A 13,086-nucleotide genomic window follows, 5' to 3' on the forward strand; every position below is an offset into this window, starting at 1 on the left:
CAGGAGGCTGAGATCTGAGGATGGAAGAAGCCAGCTCAGGCCAGAAGTCTGTGAGACTCTTAGCTCCAATTAGTCACCAAAAAACTGAAATTGGAGCTCTGGCTCAAATGGTCAAGTACTTCACTTGAGCCAAGATGGCAAGAGCAAGAATGTGAGGCCCTGAGTTCAAGTTTCAGTGCCCATACAAAAACATGACTGTATCCCTATACCATGAAATTCAGATATCCAGATGTAAAGACTACCTGAATGACTCTAAAGTCTGGATAGGCACAGATACATAGCAACATCTATTGTTTTTATGCAACATTGAATGTTGTTTTTAGTTGTGACTCTGAATAACCATCTTATTTAGATACCCATGGTAAAGATGGCAAAATTCCAAAAGCTTACAAAAATGTACATGTCACCGCACTAGACTTGAGCAAAAACGAACAAACAAAAAAAAACAACTTGATAGCACCCAGACCTCGAGTTCAAGCTCCAGGACCAATTAAAAAAAAAAATGTACCTCTCTGCTAGGCACCAGTGGCTCACGCCTGAGGCTGAGATCTGAGGACCACAGTTCGAAGGCAGGCCCAGGCAGCAAAGTCCACGGGAGTCCTATCTCCAGTCAATCAACCCAAAAGTAGAGCGGTAGCCCGAGTGGTAGAGTGGCAGCTTTGAGCCAAAAAACAAAAAGCTTAGCGACAGTTGCCTGGGCCTGAGTTCAAGTCCCAGCACTGGCATCAAAGAATATTTTTTTAAGAAAAAGGACATCTCTGAATTTCAGTTATTTCTAGAATTTTCTAGGGGACTATTGGCGGGTGGAAGGGGGGGGGGTGATGAATACAGTTTCCCTGATTTTTCCAGGGAAACTGTGTGTGTGTGTGTGTGTGTGTGTGTGTGTGTGTGTGTGTGTGTGTGTGTCTCTGTCTGTCTGTCTGTCTGTCTGTCTGTCTGTCTGTCCGTCTCTGGTGCCACAGGCATCCGCCTCGCCACCTCTCGGTCCTTGCAGGGGCTGGGAGGGCGGCTGAGGCACAGGGTGCGGTTTCTTTCCCGCAAGGCACTGATGGCTGGCGCGCGCTCGCGCGTCCGTGTCCATGTCCGTGTGTGCAGGCACAACTCGTTCCGGAGGCACCTGCCGCGGCAGATGCAGGTGTCCAGCGTGGACTTCGGGCCGGGCGCGGAGCCCGCGGGGCCCCTGCCGCCACCCGCCGCCGCCGCGCGGGGAGACCAGCACGAGCATCGGCAGGATCAAGCCCGAGCTGTACAAGCAGAGGTCGGTGGACTCGGAGGGCCAGCGCGCCAACGACGCCCCGGCGTGCGGCAAGCTGCACTTCTCCCTGCGCTACGACTACGAGAACGAGCTCCTGGTGGTGAGGATGATTCAGGCGCTGGACCTGCCCGCCAAGGACCTGACGGGCTCCTCCGACCCCTACGTGAAGATGTACCTGCTCCCCGACAGGAAGAAGAAGTTCCAGACGCGCGTGCACAGGAAGACGCTCAACCCGCTCTTCGACGAGGCCTTCCACTTCCCCGTGGCCTACGCGCAGCTGGGCGCGCGCAAGCTGCACTTCAGCGTCTACGACTTCGACAGGTTCTCCAGGCACGACATGATCGGGGAGGTGATCCTCGACAACCTCTTCGAGGTGTCCGACCTGTCCCGGGAAGCCTCGGTGTGGAAGGACATCCGCTGTGCCACCGCGGTGAGTGAGTGGGCCTGGCCGGCCCGGACGGCCTGGGGGTGGGGTAGAACGCGTGCGTTCCCCGCTCTAGCGCTCAGATCCCCAGCACCGGCCACGGTCACGTCTGCTGTTTATTTGTCGTCATTCATTTTTGTATGTGTGCATGCTGGTCTTGGGGCTTGAACTCAGGGCCTGGGCGCTGGATCCAAGCCAGTGCCTCTACCACTGGAGTCACAGCTTCACCTCCAGCTTTCGGCTGGTTCACTGGAGAGCACAATCTCCTGAACTTGCCTGCCTGGGCTGGTTCCCACTGCGGATCCTCTGATCTGAGCCTCGCGCAAGTGGCAAGGATTACAGACGCAGGCCACTGGCAAAGGTAAGATGGTATTGCATAATGATTTGGGGGGGCTGACCCCCCCACAATGGGTGATATTCGCGGTCGCATCCGTGACAAGGCAGATCTTACCGATAATACCGTTTTCTTTTATAAGGTATTTATATGTACGCTCTTCTCAGCAACCCAATTTCCCTACAGTTAATATCGGTCTTCAGGAGTTAAGGTAATTTAGTTCCACAGATCAAACCTAAAATGTGCTTTGATATCATTCGGTTTGATCTAAAGTAGCCTCTTCCTTCAGAAGGTGTTTGTGAGGCATGCGTAATTAACAGTGAACCAAAGGCTGAGCTATCCATCCATCAGTGCTCGTTCACATTAGAACTCTTTCATTAGGAAATGTGCTTCCTGATTGTAACGTAGTATCAACAAAAGGAGTGAAAATTAGGAAAATAGTACAAAGCATACAGGATCAGATTTAAATATCCAACAGTGCTACAGACTGTATAAAACATTTTGGCATGTTGCTGTCCAATTTCTTTGTTATGCATGCATTACAATAATGAAAATCATAATAGGTTTAACATTTTCACACTTCTTTTTTTGCTGTATTTGCTTTAATGAATGATAGTTAAATTTGTGACCAATTTACTTAACCATTTTCTTATAGCTAGATGTTTAAGCTATTTTAGTTATCAAAATTGTGTTTTATTTTTTCAAATTTGTCTCTTATTTAAGATTGTCTAGCAGAGAATTATAGAAGTGGAGTTAGAAAATTGGTCTCTTACGTTAGATTTCTAAAGTGTATTGATTTATTAATTTTAAAATAGGAACATTTAGCTTTATACTATTTGATATCTTCATATATTTTTCATTGTAAAAAAAGTATTGTTAAAATTTATAGACTTAGCCATTACACTTGTAATCCCAGCTACTCAGGAAATTGAGATCTGAAGGTAGCAGTTTAAAGCCTGCCTAAACAGTTACATTCAAGAGACCCTTATCACTAATAAACCAGTAAAAGCTGGAAGTGGAGGTGTGGCTTAAGGTGTAGAGTTTCAACTTTGAGTGAAAAAAACAATTTCAACTTTGAGTGAAAAAAACAAGTGAGAGGGAGAAATCCTGAGTTTAAGATCCAGTCCTGGCACACACACACACACACACACACACACACACACACAATTACAAGCTCAAAATACTGAAGTTGAAAACACATAAAGAATTATTTTAAAAGAAGATAAAGCAAATTTTGAGATTCAAAATCTTAAAATTTCTTCTTAATATTTTTCTAGTAGTCAGTATTTGAGATGATTATTATGAAATATGTATATAAAATAACAAAGATTTATACTGCAAATTTAGTACTACATTGTATCTGCAAACAATTTCTACTGTTCGTGTGTGTGTGTGTGTGTGTGTGTGTGTGTGTGCGCACACGCATGTGCAAGCATCAGTACTGGGGACTAGGGCTTGAATTTGGGGCCCTTTGCTTGCCCTTTGCTTTTCCACTCAAGGATGGCTTTCTACCCCATGAGCCACACCTCTACTTCTGGCTTTTTAGTGGTTAATTAGAGATAAGGGTCTCACAGACTTTTCTGACTTTGGACCTCTATTCTCAGATGTCAGCTTCTTGAATAGCAAAGAGATGGCTAATGCAAGCTACGATTGAGTTTTTATTTCACGCCTCTACTATGATTTTATTTTATTTTATTTTTACTTTTAAGTTCCCAGTCTACGAAACAGTATATGAAAACATTGTCACCCATCGCTCCTAACCCAATCCTTCTCTCACTTTTGTTTTCTTCTTTTTTTTTTTTTAAATTGAGATTAGGTGATTACATAAATTTCACAGTATTGAGAGATAGTGATACTTAAAGTCACAAACACATTTTAACCTTCACAAGGCAAATTGTCATTATCACGGTCTATAAAGTTTGTGACTTCTATGATCTTTGACAATACAATTATTTCTTCCACATCAGGTGATGATTACATTTCTTTCCTTTTGCTTAGTGGAGGCTGTTCCTTCCTTCCCTCTCATTCTTCCCTTCACATCACTGTCTTTGGGTTGCTTAGCTCATTTTCATCTATGTCCAGTGCAGCTGATGAGCCTCTCTGTTTTATGTTTTCCCATTTCCCACTGATTCTGTGTCCTCCTCCTAGCTTCCCTCTGTTGCTGGCATATATATATATATATATATATATATATATATACCATATATGTGGTCAATAACATGAAGTCATTTAGCAATGATATGACAAGATGAATGGCTGTCCTTTGTTTCTCGAGTCCTGCTAACTTTGTCTTATGTCCTTGCATTTTGGCTTTAGCATCAACATATCAGGGAGACCATGTGCCATTTGTCTCTTTGCTCTTGGCTTACCTCACTCATAATGATTTGCTCTAGTTCATCCATTTCCCTGCAAATGCCATTGTTTTGTCCTTTCTAATGGCTGCATAATATTCCATTATATATAGGTACCACAATTTTTGGATCCACTCATCATCTACTAGGATTTTAATAGGGAACAAAATAAGAAATTTGAAACTGGATCATGTTTCAAAGGAACATTGGAGTTCTTTTGCTTTTAGGCTCATTTTTGTTTCCTATGTTGCTATATTTCTATAAGGAAAGTATGAGAGATAATGATTTATTATGTTAAAAAAATACATGAGCTCTGAGGATCTTGGTTCAAACCCAGCCAGAGCAAAAAGGTCTGAAATGCTTATCTCCAATTAACCAGAAAAAAGCTGAAGTGGAGCTATGGCTCAAGTGGTAGAGTGTTAACTTTGAGCACAAAAGCTCAGAGACAGCTCCCAGGACTGAGTTCAAGCCCCAAGACCAGCACTTACATACAAAAATACAGCACCTTCTATTATTCTCTAAATTTAGACTGAAATTAGTTGTGAGGTTATTTCCTTGGACACTTTATTTGTATATTACTTCTTTTATTTGTTAACAAGCATTCACCAAGTATCCACCAGTTGTTGGCATGCTCTAAGTATTAGAGCTAAAACACATTTCTATATAAACATTTTGAAGCATGTTTTGTTGATACCTTCAAGTTCAGAGATAAGTAATCTGCAAATGAGGTCTAAAAATAATTTTAATTTTTAACATTGGAGGTTTAGTGACATTACTGTTTGGCATGTTGTTTGTTTTAGAGTTTTGGTACCTCCTGGAACTTGAACTTAGCAACTCACTTCTTGGCTTAGCTTTTTGCTCAAAGGCTGGTGCTCTACCACTTGAGTTACAACTCCACTCTTGGCTTTTTGCTGGTTGATTAGAGATAGAATTTCCATTTTGTCTGCTTGGAGTATATGGAACCTTGATGCTCAGATCTCAGCCTCTTGAGTAACTAGGGTTACAGGCGTGAGCCACTGAAACCTAGCTAAAATTCCATACCAATTTCGTGTGTGTGTGTGTGTGTGTGTGTGTTGTATCACAGAGCTTGAACTAAAGATTTCATGCTCTTCTTTAGCTTTTCATTCAAAGCTGATGTTCTAGTACTTGAGCCACACCTCCAATTCTGGTTTTTGTTAAATTCAGAAGTTTTTTTTTTTTGTTTGTTTGTTTTTTGGGTCCAGTCGTGGGGCCTGAACTCTAGGCCTGGGTACTATCCCTCAGCTCTTCAGCTCAAGGCTAGCGCTCTACCACTTGAGCCACAGCACCACTTCTGGCTTTTTTCTTTTTGCTTATGTGGTGCTGAGGAATCGAACCCAGGGCCTCATGCATGCAAGGCAAGCACTCTACCACTGAGCCACCTTCCCAGCCCCCAAATCACAAGTTTTTGTATTCCAAACTGGTCCCTAGGAAAATCAAGAATTGTGAAAACTTCCGACTGTTAATAATGCATACTTTGCAATTAAATATTCTCTCCATTCTTATTTTCAATACTCCTGTATGTCTAGCTCATTAATTTCCTATTTTGCTGTAAACATTTCCACAAACTGAAGGTCTTAAAACAGCACAAACACCACAATTTGTAGTGGAGGGCATGAAAGAAACATTCAATCCCTTCCCCTTTATCTTCTCCCCTCCCTCCCTCAGGCTTGACTTTAGGGCCTGGGGTGTTGTCCCTGAGCCCTTGAGTTCAGGGCTAGTGTTCTGCCACCTTGAGCCACAGCTCAATTTATGAGTTTTTGGTAGTTAATTGGAGATAAGAGTTTCATGTAATTTCTTGTCGGGGCTGGCTTCAAATTGTGATCTTTAGATCTCAGCCTTCTTAGTATCTAGGATTATAGGCGTGAGCCATCAGGGCCCAGCCATTCAGTCTCTTACTGTTTAACTAGAGACAAGAGTCTCTGGATTGATCTTCCCAGGCTGGCTTGCAACTGTGATCCACAGATCTCAGTCTCCTGAGGAGCTAGGATTACAGATGTGAGTTACCTGTACCAGCCTTTGAATTTTTGTTAGTGTATCTTACTTTGTACAAAGGGGGGGATCATTGAGATTTTCCATATGTGTATATAATAGACTTGGATCAAATTTACCTCCTCTAATACTCTTCTTGCCCCACCTGCCCCATTAAAACATAGTCTTGAATGGGTTTCCTTATTCTGTTTTCCAGCATGGAATGTGAAGTGCATTGATCATATTCACTCCTCCTTACTCTCTGCCTGGCCACTGCTCTTACACTCATTCTGTCCCTGTTTCACAGTTAGGTATTGTTGTGTTGTATGCTTGTGTGTGAGCAAGTGTGTGTGTGTGTGTGTGTGTGTGTGTGCCAGTCCTGAAGCTTGAACTCAAGGCCTGGGCACTGTTCCTGAGCTTTTTAGCTCAAGACTAGTGTTGTACCACTTGAGCCATAGCTCCACTCAGGTTTTTGGTAGTTTATTTAAGAGTCTCAAGGATTTTTCTGCCCAGGCTGGCTTCAAACCACTATCCTCAGACCTCAACCTCCTGCGTAGCTAGGATTACAGACATGAGCCACTGGCACCAAGCTTTTTTGTTGTTGTTGTTTTGGTTTTTGTTTTTTAAATAGTCTAGAAACATGGCATTTCCAAGAAGTAAATCAATTTAATCAAATTAGTGTGAACAAATTTTTATCGGTGTTTTTATCTGGTATAGCTTTAATTTTTAATGCTATTTTTAGTGTTATTAAACTATATTTTTACTGGCATATTGATATAAATGTCATGGCTCTCTTTTCTCTTCTTTATGCCAATTATAATTATTGAGAATAGAATTCTGTGATAATCAGAATTACCGCTTTATGTGATGGGGTTTTTTAAATTGCTTTAAGTATTTGGTTCCAACAAATTTCCATTATAGAGTCTCTGCTATGATTTTTTCCCCCATATATCTAAAACCTATCCAATCTTTATCTTAAAAAAGTTCCCATGAAATTTGATTTTTTACAGTATTAGAGGAAAATAACTTTGGTTTTATTATAAAAAAAAAATAACCACTGAGATATCCATGGAAATATGTACAGATATTTAGTAGAAATTATAAAGGAATACTAGTAAAATATCAATTTTAGTCAAAGACTTAAGTCTAATAGAAATGATAAGTGATCTACACACATGCACAAACACACTCATGCATACACATGTATACACATGTCTATGTTAGCCAGGTGCGGGTGCCAGACATGTGTAATCCTAGCAACTAAGGAGGCTGACATCTGAGGATCAGGTTCCAAGACAGCCTGGGCAGAAAAGTTCATGAGACTCTTATCTCCAATAAACTACCTCCCAACACCAAAAAAAAAAAAAAAAGAGCCAGAGCTGTGGCTCAAGTAGTAGAGTGCTAGCCTTAAGAAATAGAAGCTCAAGGACAGTGCCCAGCCCCAGCCCCAAAAGTCTATGTTTAGACATATGACAATTTAATAATTGTAGATGCCTGTTGGCAACGTAATATATACTAGATGAATAAACCTAGAGAAAAGATAATTTGCAACTTATTGCTTTATCTATTTCTATTCTAGAACCACATGTCTATTATATTATTCCAATGTTTAACTCCTTTGACAACTTACTCATTGAGAAGACTTGTGTATTTTGAATAGCAAAATGTAGTTTTCCAATGCATATTCAAGAAGTCAATGAAAATACACATCCTATTTTTAATTAATAAGTTTTTTATTGTAAAAATATACAGAGAGGTTACAATTACATGAGCAAGGTAATGAGTACGTTTCTTATCAAGCATTGTTGCCTCCTCTTTTGTTTCCCCTTACCATCCCTGCCCTCCCATCTCTCCTCCCTCCCCTCCCTCCCCCGAAAATACACATCCTTGAGAAAAAGATTTCCTGGTTTTGATAAGAACCAGCTTCCTTTTTGCACATTAACTTATTTAACTTCTCTATTCAGTAAAAACATTTTATAGCCACAACTCTTCTACAAACTTCAAAACACTCACAAGAAAAATGAAAGGACATAGGCATACCAAATTGCTCTAGCTCAAAGGTTTGAAGTGTTAGAATCTATTGTTCCTCTCCTTCCTTCCTTCCTTCCTTCCTTCCTTCCTTCCTTCCTTCCTTCCTTCCTTCCTTCCTTCCTTCCTTCCTCCCTCCCTCCCTCCCTCCCTCCCTCTCTCTCCCCCTCTCTCTCCCTCCCTCCCTCTCTCCTTCTCTCTCTGTCTTTCTCTCTTTTTTGTGCCAGCCCTGGGGCATGAACTCAAGGCCTAGGGGCTGTACCTGAGCTTTTTTGCTCAACACTGGTGCTCTACCACTCAGCCACAGCTCCATTTCCAGATTTTTGTGGTTCATCAGAGGTAGAAGTCTCATGAACTTTCCTGTCCAGGCTGACTCCAAAACATGATCTTCATTTCTCAGCTTCCTGAGTAACTAGGATTGCAGGCATGTACCACAGGTGCCTGACTTCAAATCCATTGTTTCTAATGAATTATCTGTGACATGTTGTTTGGCAGAGTCAACCTCAATGGAACAGACAGGAGGAAACTGTCCTGTTCACTGTATCTAGCACTCAGGTACTGAATGCACCACGAAATAATTGTGGGGCCTGAACTCTGGACCTAGGTACTGTCCCTCAGCTCTTCAGCTCAAGGCTAGTGCTCTACCACTTGAGCCACAGCACCACTTCTGGCTTTTTCTGCTTATGTGGTTCTGAGGAATGGATCCCAAGGGCTCAGGCATGCAAGGCAAGTACTCTATCACTGAGCCACCTTCCCAGCCCTGCTTTGGTTACTTTTTGAATAGGCTTTTACAGTTTTGCCCAGTGCTGTCATTGGACTGCGATTCTCCTATGTGTAATGTTCCCTGCCCTCCCCCCATACCGCTGTTATTAAGATTTATATCACATTAGGGATTTTAGTTGTGATGGTGGTAGGAGTCTTCTGAGTCTTTTGCCCATGCTGATCTCAAACTAATATTCTCTTATTCTCTGTCTCCTGAATAGCTACAATTACAGGTATGAATCAATACACAGTACTGATATATTCATATATTCGTGTGTGTGTGTGTGTGTGTGTGTGTGTGTGTGTGTGTGTGTGTTGATACCAGCACTTGAACTCAGGCCTGGGTACTAACCCTTAGCTTTTCACTTAGGACAGGCACTCCCTACCACTTGAGCTATACCTCCACTTCTGACTTTTTGCTGGTTAATTGGAGATGATAAAAGATTCAAAGATTTTTCTTTCTGGGCTGGCTTTGAACCATGATTCTCAGATCTCACCCTCCTGAGTAGCTAGAATTATATGTTTGAGCCAACAGTGAGTACCCAGCTCAGGCAAATATATTCTTTTCTTTTTCTTTTTTTCTTTCTTCTTCTTCTTTTTTTTTTTTTGTCAGTCATGGGGCCTGGCAATGTCCCTTAGCTCTTCAGCTCAAGTTGAGTGCTCTACAATTTGAGCCACAGCACCACTTCTGGTTTTCTGATGGTTTTTTTTAAATAACAGTCTCATGGGCTTTCCTTCCCAGGCTGGCTTTCAACCACAATCCTCAGATCTCAGCCTCATGAGTAGCTAGGATTACAGGTGTGAGCCACCAGTGCCCAGCTGCAAATATATTCTCAATTCAACCCCAATTCTCTTGCATGTTTCAGAATATACTATATATATATATTCATTTTGCTTTCATCAGTGAATTCTCATCTAAAGTGTGTTAGCTCAGCAACAATGTGTGAATTGACAATTTGAAAAAATAGGAAAAAACAAGCAATGGTGGCTCATGACTATAATTTTAGCTACTCAGCAGACTGAGAGCTGAGGATCATGGTTTGAAGCTAGCTGGAGGAAGAAAGTCTGTGACACTCTTCTTTCCAATTAACTACCAAAAATGCTGCAAGTGGAGGTGTGGCCCAAGTGGTAGAGTGCCAGACTTGAATGGAAAAAGAAAACCTAGAAGGAGAGCCCCCATAAAAATAGATTAAAGAATAAATAAATAACAAAATTCCAGTATCTCATTAAACACAAGGGTGTGTCAGAGGGCAGAAAGTGGAGGATAGATCTCTCATGGTAGCTGTCAATTTCTCTCCATTTCCCAGGAAGTTGCTGGCTGTCTTAGAGCCCTGGGCACACACACCTGGACACAAATCTGTGCCCTGTTTCATCTCTGAATTAATCCCTGTGCAACCACTGATCACATGTCTGTTTTCCAGCCACTCTAAATTTATTGTTGGTTCACTGGGATAATACAAGCAAACTTCAGGAGTACAGCCATCCAGTGTTTCAGTCATTTTGTAATAACTGATAGGAAGAATCTATGTATCTATGTTGAATGTAAACTTAAAAAAAGAAAACAACTGGGGCTGGGTGCTGTCCCTGAGCTCTTTCTCTTAAAGCTAGTGCTCTACCACTTTGAGCCACAGTGCCACTTTTGGTTTTTGAGTGATTAATTGGAGATAAGAGTCTCACTGGGTCTTTTCTACTTGGGCTGGCTTTGATCTGTTATCCTCAGATCTCAGACCCCTGAGTAGCTAGGATTACAAGTGTGAGCCAACAGTGCCTGGCAGATGTAAACTTTTATTTAATTTAAACTTAAAATAGTGCCATGTTACTGTCATGGACTATCATAGACTGTGAAATGATTATGAGAGCTTTCTTATATGTGTGTGTGTATGTGTGTGTACACGCACGCGTGTGTGCGCACCTGTGTCTGTGTGTATGTGCTGGTACTGGGGTTTGAAATCAAAGCCTGGGTACTGTCCCTGAGCTTTTTTGCTAAAGGCTAACACTCTATCATCTGAACCACAGCTCCACTTCCAGCCTTTTACTGGTTAACTGGTGATCAGAGTCTAACAGACTTTCCTGCCTGGGTTAGCCTCTAACTGTAATCCTCATATCTCAGTTTCCCAAATACCTAGATTGCAGGCATGAACCCCTGGTGCCCAGCTATATAACCATATTTAAGAGGGATTCCTTTAACTAGAAATTGTACAGAGATATTTTAAATATTGGTAAAAAAATTTTAAACAGTTTTATAAAATATTATATATTGCACATATTTCTATTCCCTTGTGAATAAATAACAAGATTTAAAAGTAAATATTCAGGGGCTGGGAAGGTGGCTCAGTGGTAGAGCGCTTGCTTTGCATGCCTGAGGCCCTGAATTTGATTCATCAGTACCACATAAGCAAAAAAAAAAAAAAAAAAGAAAGAAAAAAGCCATAAGTGGCGCTGTGGGTCAGCTCAAGTGATAGAGTGCTAGCCTTGAGCTGAAGAGCTGAGGGACAGTGCCCAGGCCCAGAGTTCAGGCTCCACGACCAGACCCCCTCCCCCCAAAATAAAGTAAATATTCACTCTGATCATAGAAAATAACATTTATCAAAATGAACTCCAGGAAATGGAAACAAGGTTTTTTCTTTGTTGCTGTTTTTATTTTCCTTCTTTTTTGCCTTGTTTGTTTATCTGTCTTTGGGAGGGTAAAGTAGGGCACAGAAATGGAGGGACAAAGTAAACAAATGCAGCCGTGATACTCACTAGAGACTATGCTGAAAGTAAACTATGGAAATTGTGTGTGGGGACGGGTGGGAAAAAACTGGGAGAGAGCGAGGGAGGGGGTGACATTGTCCAAAAAGAAATGTACTCTTTACCTGACTTAGGTAACTGTAACCCCTCTGTACATCACCTTTGTAGTAACAACATAAAATTTAAAAGATAAGTATTCAGTGCCTCTCCCCAAATGCCTAGGGTATTTCTAATCTAGACTGAGTTCTTATCAGATTCACATTTTGTTCGTATATCCCAAATTGCTTTTGCCTCAGTATCTGCATTGAGCTATTCCCTCTGCTTCCGTATTTGTGTTACACTTGTAGTTAAGAGACCTGATTGGTTAATTACCTGAGCATTTCATAGCTTTTGGTAAAAGTTAAAGTCTATGGATATGCTGGATAAGAGCTAAACCATCTTAGTAGACAAGTTTGTTCTCACTTGAATAGGGAAGGTAAAAATGAATGGACCATCTGGCAGAATGTAGCACTCTGTGTCTGGGATGCCAGCAGCACTGGGTTCTTATCGCTGATGCTGGATGGCTTGCTGAGGCATCTAGTTGCCCTGCTTTGAACCCTATCCTGTTCTTTGGCCAATTTCTACTCTGATTTCAGCCAAATACTTCACCTGTATCTGGCAAGTACCACATTTAGGGTTGTGTGCTTATTCCTTTTTAATTACTATTTTGCTGTTCACTTTCCTTAATTCATGCTATAAATTTCAAATATGCACAATAATTGTTTAAAATTTGTAAAGTTACAATCTGGGAGCAAATGGCTTACACTTGTAATCCCAGCTACTTAGGAGACTGAGATTTGAGGAACAAGCTTCACAGACAGCCCAGGCAGGAAAGTCCATGCAACTCTAATCCCTAATTAACCACCACAAAGCAGAATGGAGATGTGGCTAAAGTAGTACAGAGCTAGCCATGAGTGAAAAAGCTCAGGGACAGCACCCAGGCCGTGAGGTCAAGACTTAAGACCAGTAGAATACACACACACACACACACACACACACACACACACACACACACATATACATTGCAAAGTTATAAGTAGGATTTATGTGCTTAATATAAAATTTATTCCTTGGCCAATTGATATATGAAGAAATGTCCAAAATATCTGGCCATAAAAGAAATGCAAATGAAAACAACATTGAGATTCTGCCTCACCCCATTTAGAATGACCAC

General features: G+C 41.4%; 1 protein-coding gene across 1 annotated transcript in view; it reads left to right on the forward strand.

Annotated features, from left to right (window-relative positions):
- The window catches only part of Syt10 (synaptotagmin 10), an 81,595-nt gene that overhangs the window by 42,409 nt on the left and 26,100 nt on the right, over window positions 1-13,086 (forward strand). Inside the window, 2 exon segments of the mRNA XM_042677712.1 lie at window positions 1,096-1,174; window positions 1,176-1,685. Of these exon segments, the coding sequence (XP_042533646.1) occupies window positions 1,096-1,174; window positions 1,176-1,685 (589 nt within the window).

This window comes from Dipodomys spectabilis, unplaced genomic scaffold, assembly GCF_019054845.1.
Source record: "Dipodomys spectabilis isolate Male_0828 unplaced genomic scaffold, ASM1905484v1 ptg000039l, whole genome shotgun sequence".
In the NCBI taxonomy this organism is placed as follows: Eukaryota; Metazoa; Chordata; class Mammalia; order Rodentia; family Heteromyidae; genus Dipodomys; species Dipodomys spectabilis.